This window comes from Chenopodium quinoa, unplaced genomic scaffold (assembly GCF_001683475.1).
Source record: "Chenopodium quinoa cultivar QQ74 unplaced genomic scaffold, ASM168347v1, whole genome shotgun sequence".
In the NCBI taxonomy this organism is placed as follows: Eukaryota; Viridiplantae; Streptophyta; class Magnoliopsida; order Caryophyllales; family Amaranthaceae; genus Chenopodium; species Chenopodium quinoa.
Window position 1 is genome coordinate 1,777,454 of NW_018745413.1, and position 20,623 is coordinate 1,798,076.

Sequence of the window (20,623 nt, forward strand, 5' to 3'; positions counted from 1 at the left end):
AGTTCTTAAAACTTATTGGCAACTCTTTTGCTCTAGCTTCCTTCCCTTTGGACGCCACCATGCTTTAGTGTATGATCACAGTGGGGTTCAAGTTTGGGGTAATGCTTGAAATATTCCCTACATAATGTATGGTATATTTCCTTTTGTTAAGAAACAGATGGAAAAGAAAAAGAACAAAAATAGAGAAGCTGGAACATTGGAGATTAAGGCTGTACAGAATGTCAATAAAGATGCAATCCGAGAAATGCTAATGGAACACATCATCCCAGCAATACATCAACAATGGGCACAGAATGTACCTAAAAATGTCAAAATACAATGGGATAATGCAAGGCCTCATCAAATTCCTAAATATGAGGAATTTATTGCTGCCTGTCATGCAAATGGTTTCAATATTGAAATGGTGTATCAACCAGCATAGTCTCTAGACTTGAATGTCTTAGACCTAGGGTTGTTCAAAGTCATTCAATCCCTCCAATACCAATCCTCCCCAACAACTTTGGATGACTTAATCAAAGAGGTCATCAATGCATACAATGCATTTGAGGCTAAGGCCAACAAGTATATATGGCTAACACTACAGTCAGTGATGATAAAGGTACTGGAAAAGCAAGGAGGCAATAACTTCTCTCCACCTCATATGAAGAAGAAGAAGATGGACATATTAGGGGTACTTCCCAATCACCTACATGTTCCAAGGGAGCTGATACATCAAGTTGTGACTTATCTAGACACCATGTTCATTCCAACAACACATGCAGTAGAGGAAGAAGCACGCATGGAAGTAGATGCTAACTGAAGAAATAGCAATACAAGAGCCTAACAAGTATATATATGACTGCCACACATAACCTTCAAAGTATTTTGCTGACTCTGGTAAGAAGTATTGTTTCTTATTATAATGTGACTTTGTTATGTTGTAGTAGTTATGTACTTAATGCTTAGGTTATGTGTATTTTGATCATTCACATTCAATACATGTAAGGCAGTCATGTAATGTTAGGGGCTTCTTATTTTGAAATCATGGGTGTACAATTTAACTATTTGGTATTATCATATGAATGTTTGTTATGTAAAGAACAAGTATTGTTGAACTATCAGCAAGGGTATGCATATATCAAGCAGTTCCTTAATGTAGTTACCTCAACACCAAGGCCATATGACCATTGATGGAGCAAATCTAGCACTAGCAACTATGATTCAAAAGAGTCCCTTCATCATATGGCTTAATCAAGTCAGGCACAAAAAGGACAATAACGAGGGGGGACTCAGTCACACCGCTAACCAAAACCAGGAAATAAGGGTCAATGGGGTTTGCAAACCAAAATACAAACATAGACCTCTGTAACTAACATGTCATTTAGAACACAGTACAGAATCATAATACCATAAGGCAACAGATTGAACACAATCATAATAACTAGGTAGGACTCAGTCACACAACTAACCAAAACCAGAAAATACATCACTCATAAGGGGGGTTGCATACCAAACATGAAAACAGAGTGTTCTCTTATTAACATGTCATTGAGAACATTGTAGGGACTCATAATACCATAAGGCAATAGACAAAACATAATCACCAAGTCAAAATAACATCCATCATTACTAATCAAGATAACATTCCCCTGGCCATTGTCAAACCAACATAAAAGGCAGCAAGTAACAACCAACACCATCAAATGAGAAACCACCCAACACAGAGAATACCATAAGCAAAAAAAAAAAAAAAACACACAACATTGATGCAGGGACTCATAAGGTAAGGACAACAACAACATATTAACAACTATAAAAGCATAAAAACATGATTAAGGGTGAAGAAAGGTTATACGCTGCAGGATTAATTGTCAGCGAACCACTCCGGGTGGACATCCCTCGGAAAATCCATGTAATCTTCATCGCACAGCTCCGGATCAACAGGCAACCCAAATCTCACCCTTTTCATCCATGAGAGGGACCCTGTCTTCTGTTGTTTCGCAGTGAGGGACTCAGCATCTTCAACCACCGCCTTAGAGCGAGAACCAGAAGACAACCCAGTTCCAACACCGCCAACCATCCTAGAATTAAGGGACTCATTAAGGCCCCCTTTGGCAGACCCAACAACGTCCCCCTTCCCCCTTCCTTCGCCCTCACTCTCCCCTTCCAGATCTGTCACCTCAATCGGATGGTTAGGGTTTTTTCCAGCCTGATCTGACTGCACCTCACTTTCATCATCTTAAGAGACATCAAGCTTTGCACCACAACGAACCCTGTAGGAGAGCGGCCTCATTCTAGCGCGGCGCAGGGGTTTGATCTTCCCAGATCCCCTCTCACAGATGTACCTAGTCGCACCAGGAAGAAGGTCATCTTTGGGTTTTTCAGGTGGAAGATTCTCATAACAAAATAGGGAAGCATCGGTTTTTTCAGAGGTACTCATATTTTGTTGAAGGTTCTAGCACAAATCTAAAAGGGGAGTAAGGTGAAAAGGTTGGAAGAGGGAGGAAGCGACGATTCAGAGAAGAAGAGTTAGGGTTCCAAAAGAAGAAGAGAGAGAAACCCTCTCTTTTAAATGGAGAAGAGAGAGACGAGTAATCCATGGAGTAAATGCAGGTTGGTGGAGATGACATTGAATGGAGTGGTTGGGAAGATGAACAATTTTGTTCATGTATCTGATGCATAAATAGAGAGGGGAGAGTAAGGGGTGATGATTTTTTTGGTGGGAATGATTATCAGTTGATGATAATTTATCATTTAGATTACAATTAGATTAGGGTGAATCAGCACTTTAATGATACAAAAATAAAGGTAAAATGTAATTTTACCTTAAAAAACATACTAAATAAGGAAAAAAAACTTGTTGCAAGAAATGTGAACCACCCAAATAAGGCAAATGTTGCAAGAAATAAGAAACGGAGGGAGTATTTTTTTAGCGCTAAGGAGAACCCTCACCTTAACTCAACCCTCACGGTTTTTTTGATTCTATATTTAATGGTCATACACTTTGAGAGTGAGGAGGAAGGATAAAAGATTATCACTCTCAAAAGTGTCTCTAGTGGGTCCTGATTTCACTCACCTGTTATTCATTCTTGTTATTCCCTCCGACTCATAATGTTACTCCTATTTACGTTATCGATGCAAATTTTTATCGTAAATATCTTTAATCTCACACTAGCTGAAATTATTAAAATTACATATTAATAAAAATACTTATCGAGACTAATAAAACTAGATCTCATATGAGTATATTTGTTCTTATATATTCAGAGAAATTTAGAAGACTTCCCCTATTTTTTATTAGTCAAAAAATTCTAAATGAGACTAAGATTATGAAACGGAGGGAGTAACATGTATTTTTCTCGATTGTTACATAGTAACTTCCATATTCCATATTTTTTTATAGGCTCAACTTTAAATATTGAACCGACTTGACTCGACTCAACCTCCTCATCAAATACGATCTAATCATCTGAATTGACACATTTGACATCTCCTAATACCTCATTCCTCGTTCCTCATTCCTCATTCCTCATTCGGTATTCCGTATATGGAAGCATGAAGTAGGCAGAAATATAACAAATAGAAGTCACATTAGAGAGCCTAGCCTGAACAAAATTAGGCTTCATCGTTGAAACCCTAACAAACATGGCGGGTAACAACCCCAAATCATCCTCCACCACCATCACCATCACCAACAACCGTCCTCCTCCTACCTCCGAACGCAAATCTCGCTGGCAATCTTCATCCTCCGCCACCCCCACCACCACCTCCGCCGCACCCTCCGCCGCAAATCCCACCTCCGGAACCCCATCAAAGCCCTCCCCAAGCACCGCTAAACCCCCCACCAACTCCAACACTAACAACGCTGCAACAAGGTCTTCCTCTGATAAACCCACCCCAAAACGCAGCTCACCTTTCCCGTCTTCCGTTGGCCCTCCACCTCCTCCGCCGCCTCCTACTTATGGGTTCCATATGCTTGATCGTCGCACCATTGTTCTTGCTGATGGTAGTGTTCGATCCTACTTCGCTTTGCCCCCTGATTACCAAGATTTCACCCCACCTCCTAGACCCCCAATTGGGCGTTTTGGGCCGCCTCATGAGTTGGTTCGGGTTGGGCCGATGAGCCCGGATGGTTTTCGCGGTAGGGAGGATCATCCCTTTGGGTCTAATTCTATGTCAATGAAGAGGAAGTTTGGTTTTGGGGAGGAGAGAGATAGAGATGGGGATGAGTTTGCCAGGCAGAAGCAGCAGCTCCTGCAGTATGGCAATGCCGGTGCTGGTGCCAATTTGAGTTCGGGTACTAGTAGTCCCTTTAGACGCGACGATGAGTTTCGGAATTCCAAGATTATGAGGGCTGGTGCTGGGTTTGATAGTGGTGGTGGTAGTAATAATGTGGGTGCGAGGCAGGAAGTTCGGATTGATCCTCCTATTATGAAGGCATATCTTCATTTTATTAAGTTGATTTACGAGAATCCTAATCAGAAAAAGAATTACTTAGAGAATGGCAAGCATCATCACTGCCTCGTCTGTGGCAGGTTTGATTGGAAACTACTCTTTATGCTTTAATTTAATTATTTTTTGTTGTTATAATATGGTTCTATTGAATGTGTGATTAGATAGTACATTACTTATATTCTTACTGCTCTAATGGCATGAGTTTGTACGTGAATGAGATTTGCTTAGACATGTGTTGAACCCGACTCTATCATTTCTCAGATTCTTGAAATTCTGTAACTAATGGGATAGAAGAGTGGTACGATAGATATATGGAAATAGATATATGGAAATTAATGGCGAAAATAGGTGCCTTTAATTTTGGTTATCTATAAGTTTTATAATTTATTTGGTTTTCCAAATATATGTAGTATATAGCTGTGTTTGTCTTTTATTTTAATATATTGCTTTCATGTCTCTATTGTATTTGTACCCTCTCCGTACCTGTATAAGTGCAATTCAGGTGATATATTTTAAAGGTATTACAGTGAGGAAGTTTACTTTCAAGCATTTTAGTCTCACATTAGAGGATATGATTTTTCTAAGATGTGTTCTTTCTTTGATGTGATATACCGGTTAGTAAAGCTCTTGTATTTTGGGGAACCAGACAATTAGGTAAGCAAGGTAGTCATCAAATAGAATATTGCTCAACTAGAAGTAGTGTTACTTGTTTGCTAGTAGGGCTCTTGGTATGTGCCGTTAATTCATACTTTTATTGGCTAATTAACTTTGGCCGCAAAGTGTATATTTATACTGGTTGCAATAATGCACAAAGCTCTCATCTGATTGATCTTTGATTGCCATCATTTTGTTCTTTGCCCAATGCTGCAGCTTGTATGCAATCTTTGGGGAGGTTTGCTTACCTTGAAGGCATCCACTTGTATATCTGAGATGGTGTTTTTTTGTCTGACATTGGCATGCATTTATTAGAACATCTCATACTGAAAAGTGAAAACTTTAACTTGTTTGATTGGGACCTAATGAATTTGAGGTTGCTCGACAACTTGGCTTTTGGCTAAATTCCATAAAAAGACATTTGACTGTGCCGTTTAAATGTATTTTGTAAATGTTAGTTGGAACCACATGCTTTGTTAAGCACTGGGGTTTGTTATTCGTTTGGTTAGGACTAGTTTTGTGAGGTCTTATAAGTGTCAGCTATAAGTGACATTTTTCTAGTATCGTGTATACCCTCCTTCCTATTAAATCTATATTTTTACTTATGACCTAATACAAATCAATGTGTCATACTGAAGGAGCTTAGATGCCAAATGACCAACATGCCAAAACTAGATAGTTGTTAACGGAGGGCTACCTATATTTAGAGATATTTAGTTCTTTTATGTTCTATGCTATTTTATAACTTTATTTTACCATATCATATTTCATGCCACATTCACCCAAGCCCTCCATTTTCTTTTATAATCCACTATCTTCTTTTTTTATAGAGCACTCTACTGTACTATTTCCTATTGTTAATATTCTTTATTATTGTCAAGTTCTTTTATTGACTTCAAAGTTGAATGTTGCTGGTACAAAATGCAGACTCACTCTAGTTGTTACTCTGTCACTCCATTCGTCCCTATTTATTTTTTCCCACTGCCCTTCTTCACCCGTTCTAATAAAGTTTGTCCATTTTTTTTGTAGCAATGACTCTCTTTTATTTTTTTAACTTCTCTCTTCTACCCTTGATCCACCACATCTATTTTCTCCTATATTTTTAGTATAAGATTACCCCACAATCTCCCATCACTTCTGCCTTTTTAATTATAATAACAATTGATGAATCTCCTAATACTATGTGCCCTGAAAATTGGGCACATGAAATTGGGATGGAGGGAGCAATTTATTGAATATTCTGATGCCATGATTTGGTTGAATATTAATGCTCGATGTAGGCCTTTAAGCACAAATTGAGCATGAGTGGAGCTACCTTTCTTTAGGGTTTATGGAGGTGGAGTGAATATGAATGCATGTGTTTGAGTCATTCCACTCTATTAAAGAACTGTGCAATTCAAGTTGCTTCGTAGTTGGCATCGAAGGGTGTTAATTTAGCTTCCATCGGTGACTGCTGTGTGTTACTACACTCTTATTGTTTTTTGTGTACTACATTGGCAAAGACACTTTTTTCTTCTTCTAGTTTTACTTTCATCTTTTATCCCTCCCTCATTGAAGTCTTGTGACTTACCCTTAGCATGCACCATCTATAATGAGATCATTCGCTTTTGAAAAGTCAAAGTGTTTCAAGTAAAAAAAAAAGAAAAAAAGAGAAAGTATAACCGCAAAGTATCTTGCCTTTACTATCAAGGTTTGAAATATTAATTAAGAGGTGTTGCTTAGGGTTTTGACCTAGCTTTGGAGATACACCTTGACACAATCTCCCCTCTCCCCACCCAAACACCTAAAACTAGAAAAATTTAGTTTAAAATCCTACCATATGAAAGCTTCATACTCTCATTGGAATATTGCTCCATGTGGGTGTGGAACCATGTTAGCTTTTCTCTCTTCATTTATTTTCCTCCTCACTTTGCTTAAAATTATCTCTCTTTAATTTGTCTTTCCTTCATTCTGTCTCTTTTTGGTTTTTTCTCACAGGAGAGCCTCTTTGCTGATTCTGTCTTCTCATCTCCCCTCCTTCTCATTATTTTTCTTTCATCATCTTTTTATTGAAAAGAAAAGAGTTCAGTTGAGAAGGTTGTTTTCACCTTGTTCTTTCCTATCATATTTGAACTTATTATCTGCTAAAGTGAACTTGGTAGCTCTTATATGAACTTATTCATCCCTATTGGCCCTTATTTTTATGGTGAAAAGAATGGCTGTCAGAACATACTTCACATCTTTTACTGGTTTTGATTTTATGATGTAACAGAAATGTAAATCTAAGTAACCTGCCATAAATAGTAGGGGAGTGGAAATCTAATTTCATTATGTAAGTTGAGTGGGGTTAAGCCTTTTTTATTTGACATTTTTTTTTAAAATAAAATCTTTTTTAATTAGTTCTTTGTTTTAAAATGTTTAAGCTTAGATCCCGTGCCATGCACGGTGATCGTTATAGATTATTAATAGATAAATATTATAATCATAAATTAGTCGAGGAATAATAAAAGTATGTGATATGTTAAATTTTAATTGTAGCCTTTAATACACAATTAAAAATAAATGTAGGCAAAAAATCCGAGCAATGTTTTATTTTTTTTTCTTGTAAAACAGATCACAAATATTTTTAAGAATATAATTTTTGGTTTATAGTTGTCCAATTTTCTATTTTAGAAAAATTATTTGTGAATCTTTTTATTCTAAATATACTACATTAATATGGAATATGTACAACAAATAATATTATTTTTGAAATTGATTTGTTTCCTTAATTAATACTTCCTCCGTTTCTTTTTACTTGCAACACAGCCTTGTGGCACGTGTTTTGAGGTCGGGTTTATGTAATGTAAACGGATAAATTATTCATTATAATTTTTACAAATGATACTTAACCCTATTCTAATCTTCGTGTAAAAATTATATTGATAAAATAGCTCGTTTACCCTCACTAATCATCTCCTAAAATTGCGTGCCTAAAAGGTGTGTTGCAAGTAAAAGAAAACGGAGGAAGTAGATTTTTTTACATGAAAAAATAATAATAATTAAGGACACACCAGGAGATGACACCTGTCATTGCTGGTGTGTCTTTTAATATATAATATTGAAGTTATATCATGTGACCTTATTGTATTTTATACTTATATTATGTTTTGTATGAACTTATGTGATTCTATCTGAACTTATCTAAAACTTATTTTGTCAAACTTATTATGTCTGAACTGAACTTATCTGAAAATGTGAGTAAAGACTTCTTCCATTTTAACTTATTTTATCTAGACTTACTAAAGTTTTATTAAACCATTATGTTTTTTACTTGCACGTTTTACCACTCCTTTTTAACCTTTATTAAATTTTATTCCCGGTACTCTTTTAAAACTCTCCTTAATTTTACTTGGATGTTATTTCTTTTTCTCACTTTACACACCTTTTTTTTCCAACTAGTAATCTTGTATGTCCTTTTTTCTTTGGCGGATGGTTCCTTATGATGTTTCTTGTTAGCTGACCCCAAATCATCTTGGGACTAAGGCTTTGTTGTAAAAAGATGAAACACATAGGCCCTTAGAGTAGAAGCTATATTTTTAAAATAATATAATCTAATGTAATTATTTAGAATTTTCAATCAAAATATCAAATTTTAACATATGCATAAATAAAGGCATCTCTCATGCCTTGAGCCTTTTGTGCCATTGAAATCAGTGGCAATGTGCTAGGCTTAATGCTGAGACTCTTCTTTGAGCATCTATGTTTGTTTCTCTTTAAAGCTCCTTAACTAACCGATGCACACATGTCTTGAATTGAAGATGGTCTTAGATATGGAATCACGTGCTATGTCTTTGTTTCTGGTTATCCAAAGTCTTCTGTTGAGTGCTGTGAGAGGTCTTAAACAATTTTGATTTTGCAGAGTTGAGATAAGTTATAGGCTCTCAAACATTTAATTCAATGTTGTCAGGTATCCAAGTTGTATGCAATATGCATCCCTAATCCGTATCCCCTTGTTTAGACCCAACGATATGTTTTAATCACCTAGCAGATGTAAGCCATTTTTTATAGTAATATTAGTAAGGGTAGAAAACAAATAGAAGTTAAGGATGGCAAATGCAAAACAACACAAAGTATAAAGAAGTTGCACACTGAGGTAAGCAAAGAAGTAGGTAAATATGACTTTAGGATCATGGATTGACATGGACCTGTGATCCCCCTTAGATTACATGTTCTAGGAAAAATCCCTGTTTCATCGTCACTTTGAGGATCTTGAAGCAGTAAGGTCCTTTATTTTTTGATTTCTAGTTTGACTTTGAAGTCATAGTAGATCTCATGATTAATGTTGTCTGCATTTTAGGTAATTTGTGCATAGCTCCTGTAGCTTTCAACAAGGCTTGAACGTCAAACTCAGTCAATTATGGTTGATTGAAGTTGTTCCTCTTATAATTTCTGCAGCTTTATCAGTGGTCGTTATCTGTCATATTCATGTCCATTTACTAACATTATCTGTTAGATGTTTTGGTTGGTTGGGTCCTGTGCTAGATCTATATAATATCTTTTATTTGTGTTGGTTTGTACCATTGTACAAGTATGACACTCTTATTATTGCCTTGTTGCTTCTCCTGCTAATCCAATTGAAGATTTGTTCTTTTTCTCTCTGTATGCTTGCTAAAAATTATGCTGGCTGATTTTGGATGGTTTAATTGTAATAAAGGGTTACAGAGGTAATACCTTTGTCACTGGGTTTATCTTTTTCATGCTGGTTTTTCTAATAACACCTTGCTGACAAGAATATTAGAATCTTAGGCACACAAATTGAGGTTAGATTATAAATCAAGAAATATTGATGCCAAAATTAATGTGAATTGACTGGGGTACCAAATGTTAGTAGGAATTCAAAATAGTTGTGTTGGCAATGTGCCAGGTGAGTTGTTTATCCTGCAAGCCTGCAACAAAGAATCTGGAATTGCAAATGCAAACTGATTTTATCAATTTTAGGTAGAGAAATAGGCATCTAGAGTTTTAGAGACTAGGAAGGAGGTCTTTAATTAGCAGTGAATTGTCATTGTTTACGGATTGCTATTTTCACAGCCTTCTCAACTTCTTGGTCTCTCAGAGAACAATGGAAATTCCATAAGAATGAGTTTGGGCTTTCAAAAAGATGAAAATGGAAGAACAAAGGTTGTGAAAAAGGCATATAATATCTGCAGTTGGCGTTAAGTGGGGAGATGGAGAGGTTGGAATGTTGGATTGCTAAATTCATCATACTGCAAAAGAGGATTAATCTATGGCCTCTCATTACTGTTTGTGAGCATGGTGGTGGGCATTTGGTGTATTGTATAATTGCGGCTCTTAACTTTACTGACCAGCTGCAGATTTTGTTGAGTATGATGTTTTGTTATAATGATGGGTCCTGAAGTATACTTGTTGTACTCTCATTCGATCTGCCCTAGTTACAAAATCAGAACTTTTGCATGCCCTTTATTTGAAGGATCTTATGTTTTATTATATGTTCGGATGACCACCTTTGACGTTTGTAATATTTTTCTTTTATATCTTTACCCTTGCCGGTATTTGTGTTATTAATAATCACCATAGCTGATATTATGAAACATGCCGAGACGAATCTCTAACAAGACCCCACATGACTATATTTCTTTTTGTATTAATCACAATATTTGGTTGATGAAGATTGTGTGAAAAGTGTCAAGTTTGCGAATGATGCAATATTTCTAGAACAGAGGAGGTTTTTTTGTTTTTTATTTTTTATTTTTTTATTTTTATCATGGTTTCGAAAGAGGGTCTTCCATAGATGATTGTTGTAGTTTGTTGAAGTGAACTAGGTTCATTCTCCTGGTCTTTTCATTTACCTTAGGCTTGGCTGTTGATTTTATGTTCCTGTCATCTCTCTTATTGATTTATCTGCATATCAAGATAAGAGATGTATTTGGACCATTTGGGTTCATTAACTTTATGGTGACAGGGAGTTTTGTGCTTTTGTCTTCAACCTCATTTCACTGGGTTGCTGTAATTATGTGAATTTACTTAGTTCTATAGGTCTCATCATTGATATGAAACTTGGCTGTTAATTTTGTGTGTTCTTTTTATTGCTCATATTCAATCTTATGTATTCAATAGTAACATTGTAATTTGGATGACCAACCTTGCCAAGTGGCAATGGAGGCTTGGTTTTAATTTGCTGTCTTGAGGAGCATATTTCCAACTCTGTTAAGTGTGGTTTCTTTTGTATCCATTGAGGAGACAGCTATGCTTATGCTTCTGGCATTATAGTGGTTTACTATGGCAGTATACTAGAGATGCAACCTATGATGTGTTGCTTTTGTTATGTCAGTCATTGATGTGAGCATCTAGTATTATTCTAGTCTAAAATCCAACTTTAAAATCCATATTAGTTTAGATAAATTGTTTTCAAAGCTTATCTTGTAGGGCTTTACGAACCTACTTGTAGACTTTTAGTTGTAGTAAAGTGGGACTTTTGACAAATTTTTAGCCTTAAATAAAAAAAGAAAAAAAAAGTAACTTCTTATTGACTCAGTGTCTACTTGCCTGTATTGGCCTACCAACCAGCTAAATATATAATTAGTGTGATAGTTGTGGGCTGTATGCCTGTGTATATGAACTTTATCTTTCCTTGAATGTATCTGAACTAATTTTATGTCAGAAAAATTTGAGCTATGCATTGTCCGACTCTATTGGTATTGGAAATTACAGGTCTTCAAAAGAGTTTCCAGATATGCATGCTCTTGTTATGCATACTTACAACTCAGATAATGCTGATTTGCGAGTGGATCACCTGGGCTTGCACAAAGCTCTCTGTGCCATAATGGGGTGGAGTTTTATGAGGCCTCCTGATTCTTCCAGGGCCTATCAACATATGCCTGCCGAAGAAGCGGCTGCATACCAGGATGACTTGATCATGTGGCCACCTATGGTGATTATTAATAACACAAATACCGGCAAGGGTAAAGATGGCCGTATGGAGGGTTTGGGAAATAAGGCAATGGATAGTAAACTTAGAGGTATTGCCCTCAGCTTACTATATAGAATATGGATGCTATAACATATCCACTTTGTTCTTTGCTATATTGACATACATGTGGAGTAATCTTACATAACTAAATCCATGAGATCTATACTCTAGTGATATACTGGAGATCTGGATTTATCCGTTTGACATCCAGATATTACCTATGTGGGTTATAAACTCTTTTTTGTTGATGGCTGGCATTCTCACTTTCATTTTTACCGAGAAGCAAAATTTTTGCTATCTACATTGAAACTTGCGTTTTTTTAACAGATACGTCAAGCTTCTCATTGTCCAGAATATTATTGTGAAAAGTCCTGTATACTCTTTAAGTCATTTAGACATCTTTGTGTATGCCACCACTTTTTTTTTTTTTACCTCCTAGAAGCGTTCTTGCTCTACCTCTGTATATGCCAGAGCTTCCATCATTTCTTTTGTGGAGCCCTCTAATGCTATTGTGTAAATTTTAATTTCATAAGCAGATTGTAGGTTAGAGATGGTATGTATAATCTTGACTGCAGTGTATATTACATACTTCTGAGCTCATGGATAAACTTAATGAACTGTTTAGAAGAAACTGTCATCCAATATGTATTTTTTTTGTGTCTGAATTTGAGTTTTAACTTTAAGTGCTAGTTGTGAGAAAACAAGGGGTGATTGAGCACTCTTTAACTATGCAGAAAACTCTATAGATTAGACGCTGATTATTTATGCTCGGCGTCTAATTGCGCTGTTGCACATCTATTGTCTTACAGTTGAGAATACTAACCTGGAAAACCTAAAGCTAGTTCTTTTGATAATGTATCATGTATTCATGTGGTTGGATGTTAATTCTTCCTGCTTCTACTCGCTATTTTTAGCATCCTCCTCCTTGAGGACTCGTCATTCTTTATGTTGGTTGAAGCAGTTAGTCAATCAATTATGGTATCAGGTTTTATTTAGGATTTGAATTGCCAAAGAATGCAATATTAGTGTTACTAAATATGCTAAGAGTGCTATAGGGATTTATGGTTATTATGACTCCAACAGGGCATATTGCTCTTATTTTTTTATTACACCTTAGATTTGATGGTCTATAGAGTTTCATAAGTGTTCAAATCGAGAAGCTCTAGAGTAGGTTTCTTCTTTTGAAATTTTTTTGTAAGTACTAATTAATGAGCTACTTGTTAGCCGATACTAAATTAAAAAAGATAACAGTAATTTGACATTGATTTTATGTTTTCTAGAACTTGATACTCCCTCTGCCCCGAAATAAAGTTTCTATAACCCAAAACCTGTCCCTAAATAAAATTCCAATATCACCTTTATACATTTTCTTTTAATTCACTTTCAATCTAGCAAGCCCCGCTATTTTTTTAATTTATTTATTACTTTGTATCTATTTATACACTTTTAATCTTCCAAACCCTTTTTAATCAATCAAACCCCACTATCTTTTTATTCTTCACCTCCCTAAAAACTTGTGATTTAGGCTAATGTGACTTATTTGGGGATAGAGTATTATATTTCCTTGTGTATGATATAAATGATTGCAGTTACTAGTCCCCGCGTGGAGGGGTTGCTATATGCTCAACCCTTTTAATATTCATTTAAGGATTTCACTATGTTTATGCTATATCTACATTCAACTCTAATTTCTGTCTACTATTAATTTGCAACACAGAAACTAGATTCCTTGTAATCTTTACATGTGACAAGATATATTAATGACATGTTCTATCTGTCAGCAGTATCTCTCACTGGTTTACAACTTGTACTTTTAATACCAAACTCAGGAATAATTGTTGTCTGTACTATTTCCAATCGTTGGAGTATTTTGGGATCTTTCTTAGTTACAGGATGTAAGGGATTTCCTTCTATTCTAATGTATTCTTTGTAACAAATTGCGTGTTGTTATTTAAGTCATCATAGGACGACTAGAGGTTGCTCTTTATTTTTTTTAGGCCTCCAAAACTCTAATTGAACCCCCCCCTCTTTCTCCTTTTGCTTTATTACTTCTAGTGAGCGGGCATATTCTTTGTTACCGCTGTTGTCCTTCAACTCCGGTGAATAAGGTTCTGAATCCTTCTGATCCTTGGTGCAGGAATGAAACCCTTCTCTGTTTCCCTCCCTATAACTGACACTTTCTGTTAAAAGTGAGCTATTTATAGCATTTTTCTTGAGACATATTGCTTGAGAGAAATTATGGTTCTATAAAGGGAATATGAAATCAAGTTGAAATACTTAGTTATATCGCCTTGAATAAAGTTCAACCTAGAGGTTGGATTTCCTTCTTGATGACTGCCTGACTGGCAAGAGTGTTAACTGATTTACTTATCAAAACTATGGGTTTTTATCTCCCGTCTTCTTTTCCTTTAGTGCCTACTCTCTATTTTCCTATCCATCCCCCCTCTCTCTCTTTTTTGTTGGGGGAGAGGGGTGGGGTAGTGGGTGTTTGTGTGTGTTAAGGGTTTTGATTGTCTTAACTGCAACTACTCTGTATTGCCTTGAGTTGGATAAGTGAAGTCTTATCTAGATTAGTGAATTATACATTTTTGTGATTGTGATTTGTGAGTTTTGTATGTTTCTTGATTTTATTAGGTGATTTTGATTCATTTTAATAGTCCTGTACCTCATGTTTTCTTTGTTGTTCTTACACACCTTGGTTATTCTGTTGTTTGGGTCTGTTACAATTTGCATTCCTTATTTACAACATGAGAAAACTGATTTTTTTGAGGCATCTTTTGGTCTCAATGTACTGTTTATTTTGTGTGTGAGTAATCTGATTGTAATTATATGAAGTAATGGATCGCTCTCATATTTGAGTCTTCATTTGGAGAAAATGGGAGAATAGAATCTACATCTATTCATCATATTGGTTGTTAGGAGATATATTTATGTTACTTGAAGGCATGGATGGTTGCCTTTTCCTCGGACTCTTCGGACTCTTCATCTCACCTCAAGTATCCATGTCGGACCCTCAACACTCAGACATGGGTAGGACACTTAGGCACTTCATATTAGTTCAAAATGATGGAAATTTTTCATAAAATAGGCGAGTCGGACACTTAAAACACGTATCCGTGTCAGACATGGGTATCTGAGTCCAAGTAACATAGCTTTTCCTATTACGACAGGGCCATGTATGGTTAGAGTATTCATTTTTGATGTCCATGAGGGTGACTATACTTTTGGTTGTTTCTCCTTAGTTGTGAGAATTGGGTATAGGGTTAGCTTTCCTGCAGGTTGTTTAGCCTTTGATTTGTCTCCTTCCAAGGTATAATCTTAGTAAAACAAAAAAGATTGCAACAAGGGTTGTCTTTGGTAATTGCTTGAGGTGAATGAGGTCTGCATTCTCTAATAAAAAGTGACCATTCATATATTTTGAATTTTGTTGGCATCAGTGAATGTTCAATGTTAGCTAGGGATTGATATATGTTATATTGATCCAGTTTTATGATTCTGGTAACTTGGTCCAGTGTCCATGGCTCTCACAAAGAACTTTTTTTCCTAGGTGCAGTAGCAGGTGTGTATAGTTTCTGCTTTAGGTTTAATTTTAGTGGTCATTTTGTGGAGCACCTTATTATTTTTTTTCCCAATAATTAAGCCCTATTTGACTTTATCAGAGGCAAATACAAATCAAAAGATGACATGCATTTGCTTGTAATGCCCCACAAGTAGTGTTTTTGTGGACTTTGATAGCTTTCAATTACAAACTTGTACAGCTGTTTTTTGGTATTAAAAAAAGTTTTGAAGGATTCTGTTTAAGCAAATATGTACAGTAGGGTACTTATATCGTTACTTCCCATAATTAATTTTTATTCTCCATATATCCTACCTATGTATTAGTGTTAATCCAAGTAGTGCACACCCCTATCATTACTAAGAACTTAACATGTAGATCGTGTTTCTGATTATGGCCTACTGTTTCAATGTGGTATGCTGTCTGCTCTAAGCCTCTAACACTATACCTTTCATTTGACACAATTTATAATCTGTTAGCTTGAACTTTGATGTGTACACAACATTTGGTGTATTACATAAAAGAATACGAAATTATCACGTGGTCATTCTGTTTTCACTGTTATGGTTAGGTCATATTTGTTAATGGTTTACTCCCTCTATACAGATCTTGGCTTCTCTGGTGGCAAATCGAAGTCCTTATACAGTAGAGATGGCCATCTTGGCATTACTCTTATTAAGTTTGCAAGTGACCAGTCAGGCCTGAAGGAGGCCATGCGATTGGCTGACCACTTTGAGAAGGATCACCATGGGCGTAGAGATTGGACTCGTGTACAATCGATTACTACTGATAAGAATGAGGAGAACAATCCAAATCTTGTGATGGTAGATCAGAGGACAGGTGAAAGGAGAAGAATACTGTATGGATATCTTGCTCTAGCCTCTGACCTAGACAAAGTGGATTTTGAAACTCGAAAGAAGGTTGTCATAGAAAGCAAGCTTGAGAAACTCCAACCATCCAAGTGATTTTAGGTAAGCCTCTATTTGTCCTATGTAATTTTTAGTTATCATATGAGTTAAGCAATTAAGGTTACCATATGAAAAAAATAGCTTGGGTTACCATACAGACTGATGTTCTTTTCATTATTCATTAATTTTTTTTATCATACTTCGATGTTCACTATTACTGTGAGTGGTATGTTTATTTATTATGGTCAGTATATTCTTTTATTTTGAACTGTATGTTCTTTTATGAACAAAGATGAGATGATATATAATCTCTTACCTTTGTACTGTATGTTCATTCGCACATCATGGCCCCTGTTTAATGAAATAATTTGTGGTAGAAATTTGGGATCCCCTTGTAACATCATTCATAGGGTTCTTGTTATCTGGAGTTCTGGTTGATCCATCTATGCATGAACATTAGATGTAAATTATTGAACTGTGGCTGTGACATATACTATTATTAGTGTAAAAATGTTCATTTTTTGTGTTCAGATGTCAAATATTGACTAAAATATTCTCTGATGGTGATCAAGAAAGTAATTTTAATCCTTTTATTTTTCAATCTATGTAAACCAACAATAATTTCGTATTGTTGATTGTCAAAGTAGGTGTGAGTATTGACTGCCAAATTTAAATTTTGCTCATTGTTTTGATAATCGTTGAAGTTGTTTAGATATTGCCTTTCTTAAAAATAGCTGACACTTTGTAATTGTTATGCAGTGATTTGTTTTTGCTCTGGTTAAAGAAATCAAGTAGGTATCAAGTCTTTGAAAGCAGCTTCCATCCACACCACCAATGGTTGCAGTATAGGTTGAGTCACGACTTTTCTAGCTCTTGAGAATTGGCAACTTGCAATCTATGATAAATGTGGTAAAGATGGCCTGGTTACTTGATCAACTTGGCATTATCTTGATTTTGTGGGAATGATGAAGAGAGGGTGTTCTTTTAATTCCCCTTACCTTTTTTTTTTCTTCTTTTTTTCCTTTTAAAGTTCATGCGAAAGCCTGCAAGGGTGATTAATGACCTGCTGTTCTTGTATGTTGATTGGAAAATGGAAATTGCTAGTAAATTGGGAGAGTAGAAAGAATCGTAGGCTAATTATACCTTCAAATAGGTATGCCTGTGAATTTGCACAGCATTATCCATGGGCATTGTCTTAGACCTTAATTTATTGCAATTGGCAAGTGGTTATTATGGTGATTGGTGATGCGTAGGTTCATTTGTGCCTGTGAATATTTTACACAATTACTAGTAATAGTTGAGTTCATTGAGCTTTCGTCATACTGTAAGATGCATTAATTTTAAAATTTGTAATTCATAAAAAAACTTATTTTCAAAGGTTTATTAATGAATGGGAATGTATCAGGTGAAGTAGGCAGATAAGTGAGATTTCATATTAGACCTGGCAAACGGGTCATTCGGGTCGGGTCATTTTGGGTCGGGTCAAATTCGGGTCAGCAAATGTTCGGGTCGGGTTTGGATCGAGTCAGGTAATTTCGGGTCTATAAATTATCGGGTCGGGTTGGGTTTCGGCTCAACTTTGGATCGGGTTAAGTTCGGGTTGGGCGATTTCAAGTCGGGTCAGTTTCTGAGTCCATTTATCGGGTCAAGTTTGGGTTGGGACAAGATCGGGTTGGGTCAAGTTCGGGTCTGGTCGACTTTGGGTCGGGTCATTTTGGGTCGATAGTTTGAGTCAAGCAATTAAGCTTAAATTAGTAGATTTGTAGTCCCTCCGTTTTTAAGTACTTGCTCCAATTCTCCATGCGCGGAGTTTTAGGAGAAATTAGATAAAGTAATATTATATGGAGGTAGTGGGATAGTTGAGAAAATAAAAAAATTGTAAAAAGCAAAAGTATTGGAAGAATAGGAGGAGAGAGAGTATTATGTTGGGTCTATTAAGTATGAAAAATGAATTAAATATTGTAAAAGCTTTCCAAAAGAGGAAATGACGCAAGTATTTAAAAACGGTCGAAAAAGGAAAGTGGAGCAGTATTTAAAAACGGATGGAATAATTTTTATACGGATTAATTATTAGTTTTTATTTTTTATTTATTTATTTTTTTTACAGGAAATATAGTTGTTTGTGTTAATATCATTGTTTTAGGTCATTTTGCGTATAAGGTAGTTTTAGTTCGATTCAATTTAGGTTTTGGGTATGTTCGAGTCAATTAATTCGGGTTAAATTCAGGCCAAGTTGATTTGGTAATCATGTCGATTAGGGTCGGGTCATTTTGGGTATCGGATCAAATTCGGGTCGGTGCACTTTGGGTCGGGTCATTTTGGGTATCGGGTCAACTTTGGGTCAGGTCATTTCGGGTAAACACTACAAGAAAATAACCTTTTCGTAGCGATTATTTTAACCTTTAGTATCGATTGTAATTGCAACAAAAGGCAATCTCAACTTTTTTTAAAAGATAGAAGTTGTGTTTGCGTAGGTTTAGAACGATTTGGTTTAATATTCCTAAAATAACACAAGTGAAAAGGAGTAATGTCTTTCCTCAAAAAAAAAGAAAAAAAAAATTCGTAGATGAGTTCGTAAATTTTGCCGACATTACTTTTCTTTTTTTTTTTTTTTTTTTTTTGAGGAAAGACATTACTCCTTTTCACTTGTGTTATTTTAGGAATATTAAACCAAATCGTTCTAAACCTACGCAAGCACAACTTCTATCTTTTATTTTATTTCGTATATAATAATATATATATATATATATATATATTTTTTTTTTTTTTTTTTTTTTTTTCTTTTCCCTGAGTGAACGGTCACCGAGAATCCTAAGCATAAAAGAACACAACTTGTATTAGTTGTATATATATTGTTAGGTTTTCAGAAAAGGAAGGAAGAAACAATAGTTCTTGATTGTTTTAATAAAATAAACCAATAGTTCTTGATTGAAGCAAAAAATCTCCATATGGCAGGCAATAATCACGATATCAATAATTATAAAAACTGTTGTGTAGTTTGCAAATTGACCGGTGGCAGGGAAAAGAGCCTTGAAGTCAAGGACGAGGAGGATGATTATCCCTAGATCAGCCAATATGCAGGCTTATCCCTAGATCTTCGATTTTGGCAACTTAAAGGATACGATATGCATACCCGTAATCTTGATGGTTGCTACTGGAAACCAATATGTAAAATCAACGTTTTGGACCTAACAGGGGGGCCTAGATGGGGACCAAAATGTAGTTGTAGCGTGCTTGGTATGCATCCTCGTGACCCTCATATTGCTTATTTGAAGCTGCAAGTTAGCTCTTGTCTTGGTGGCCAAAACGGGTCTTATCTTGTTGGATGCAACTTAAAGACCAAGACCCTTGCTCAACCAAGGTTCTGGAATCTTCAATACCAACGTGCAGGGCATCTAGTTGTTCTTGCTTTCCCTGATCCTGTAGCTTCGATTCCATCATCCTCAGATGCTATTGCTTCAGATGATCAATCATAGTGTATGATTGTACCAGCTTATAATGCTCAGAAAATATTTGCTTCACTTTAAATTTTCATGGATGTTTTGTTCCGAATAATCCATTAATACTTGCTTTTATTTATTTTTCATTTTTATTGAAGGTCACCTTGTTTATTAATGTCGTTACAAAGTTTCTGCTGAAGGGCATTCATACTAGCTAGTATTATATACCTAATGCAACTTCTTTTTTGAAAGTTAAATTGGACTAGGCGCCAGTTCAAGTCTTCGAAGATACATACTTTTATTTATTTTTAATTTTTTTTTTCTTTCGTAATTGAGCGGTTGTAATAGAGGTTGGAAACGGGAAAAGTAGGAATTTTATTAAGAACTAATAAAGTACATTACAACTTTACAAGACAGCATCAGTATAATTATTAAGAACTTCCTAATACCAAACTCACATTTCCTCATAATTAATTATTGCGGATTTGAGCCAATATGTACAACTCAATTGAGAAGTGATATATGTGGGGTAAACATACACCCCCAATAAAGAGCCGCCGCATCAACATAAACTAAAAAATAAAGAGGGAAAAATGAGAGGGAAATTAATTGGGAAAAATGGCGCTACAATGCAAGTTAGGCGGGAGTAATTCCTTAGTGCTAAACATGCACTAATTGT

The 20,623-nt window shown here is 35.7% G+C and overlaps 1 protein-coding gene across 1 annotated transcript; it reads left to right on the top strand.

Annotated features, from left to right (window-relative positions):
- Positions 1 to 3,487: 3,487 nt before the first annotated feature.
- On the top strand, positions 3,488 to 17,743 carry LOC110713469. The gene is made up of 4 exons (XM_021891912.1): positions 3,488 to 4,514; positions 11,782 to 12,089; positions 16,203 to 16,567; positions 17,264 to 17,743. Exons 1-3 carry the CDS (start codon positions 3,625 to 3,627, stop codon positions 16,559 to 16,561), a joined length of 1,557 nt encoding a protein of 518 aa, XP_021747604.1. The 5' UTR covers positions 3,488 to 3,624; the 3' UTR covers positions 16,562 to 16,567; positions 17,264 to 17,743.
- The last annotated feature ends 2,880 nt before the right edge of the window (positions 17,744 to 20,623 follow it).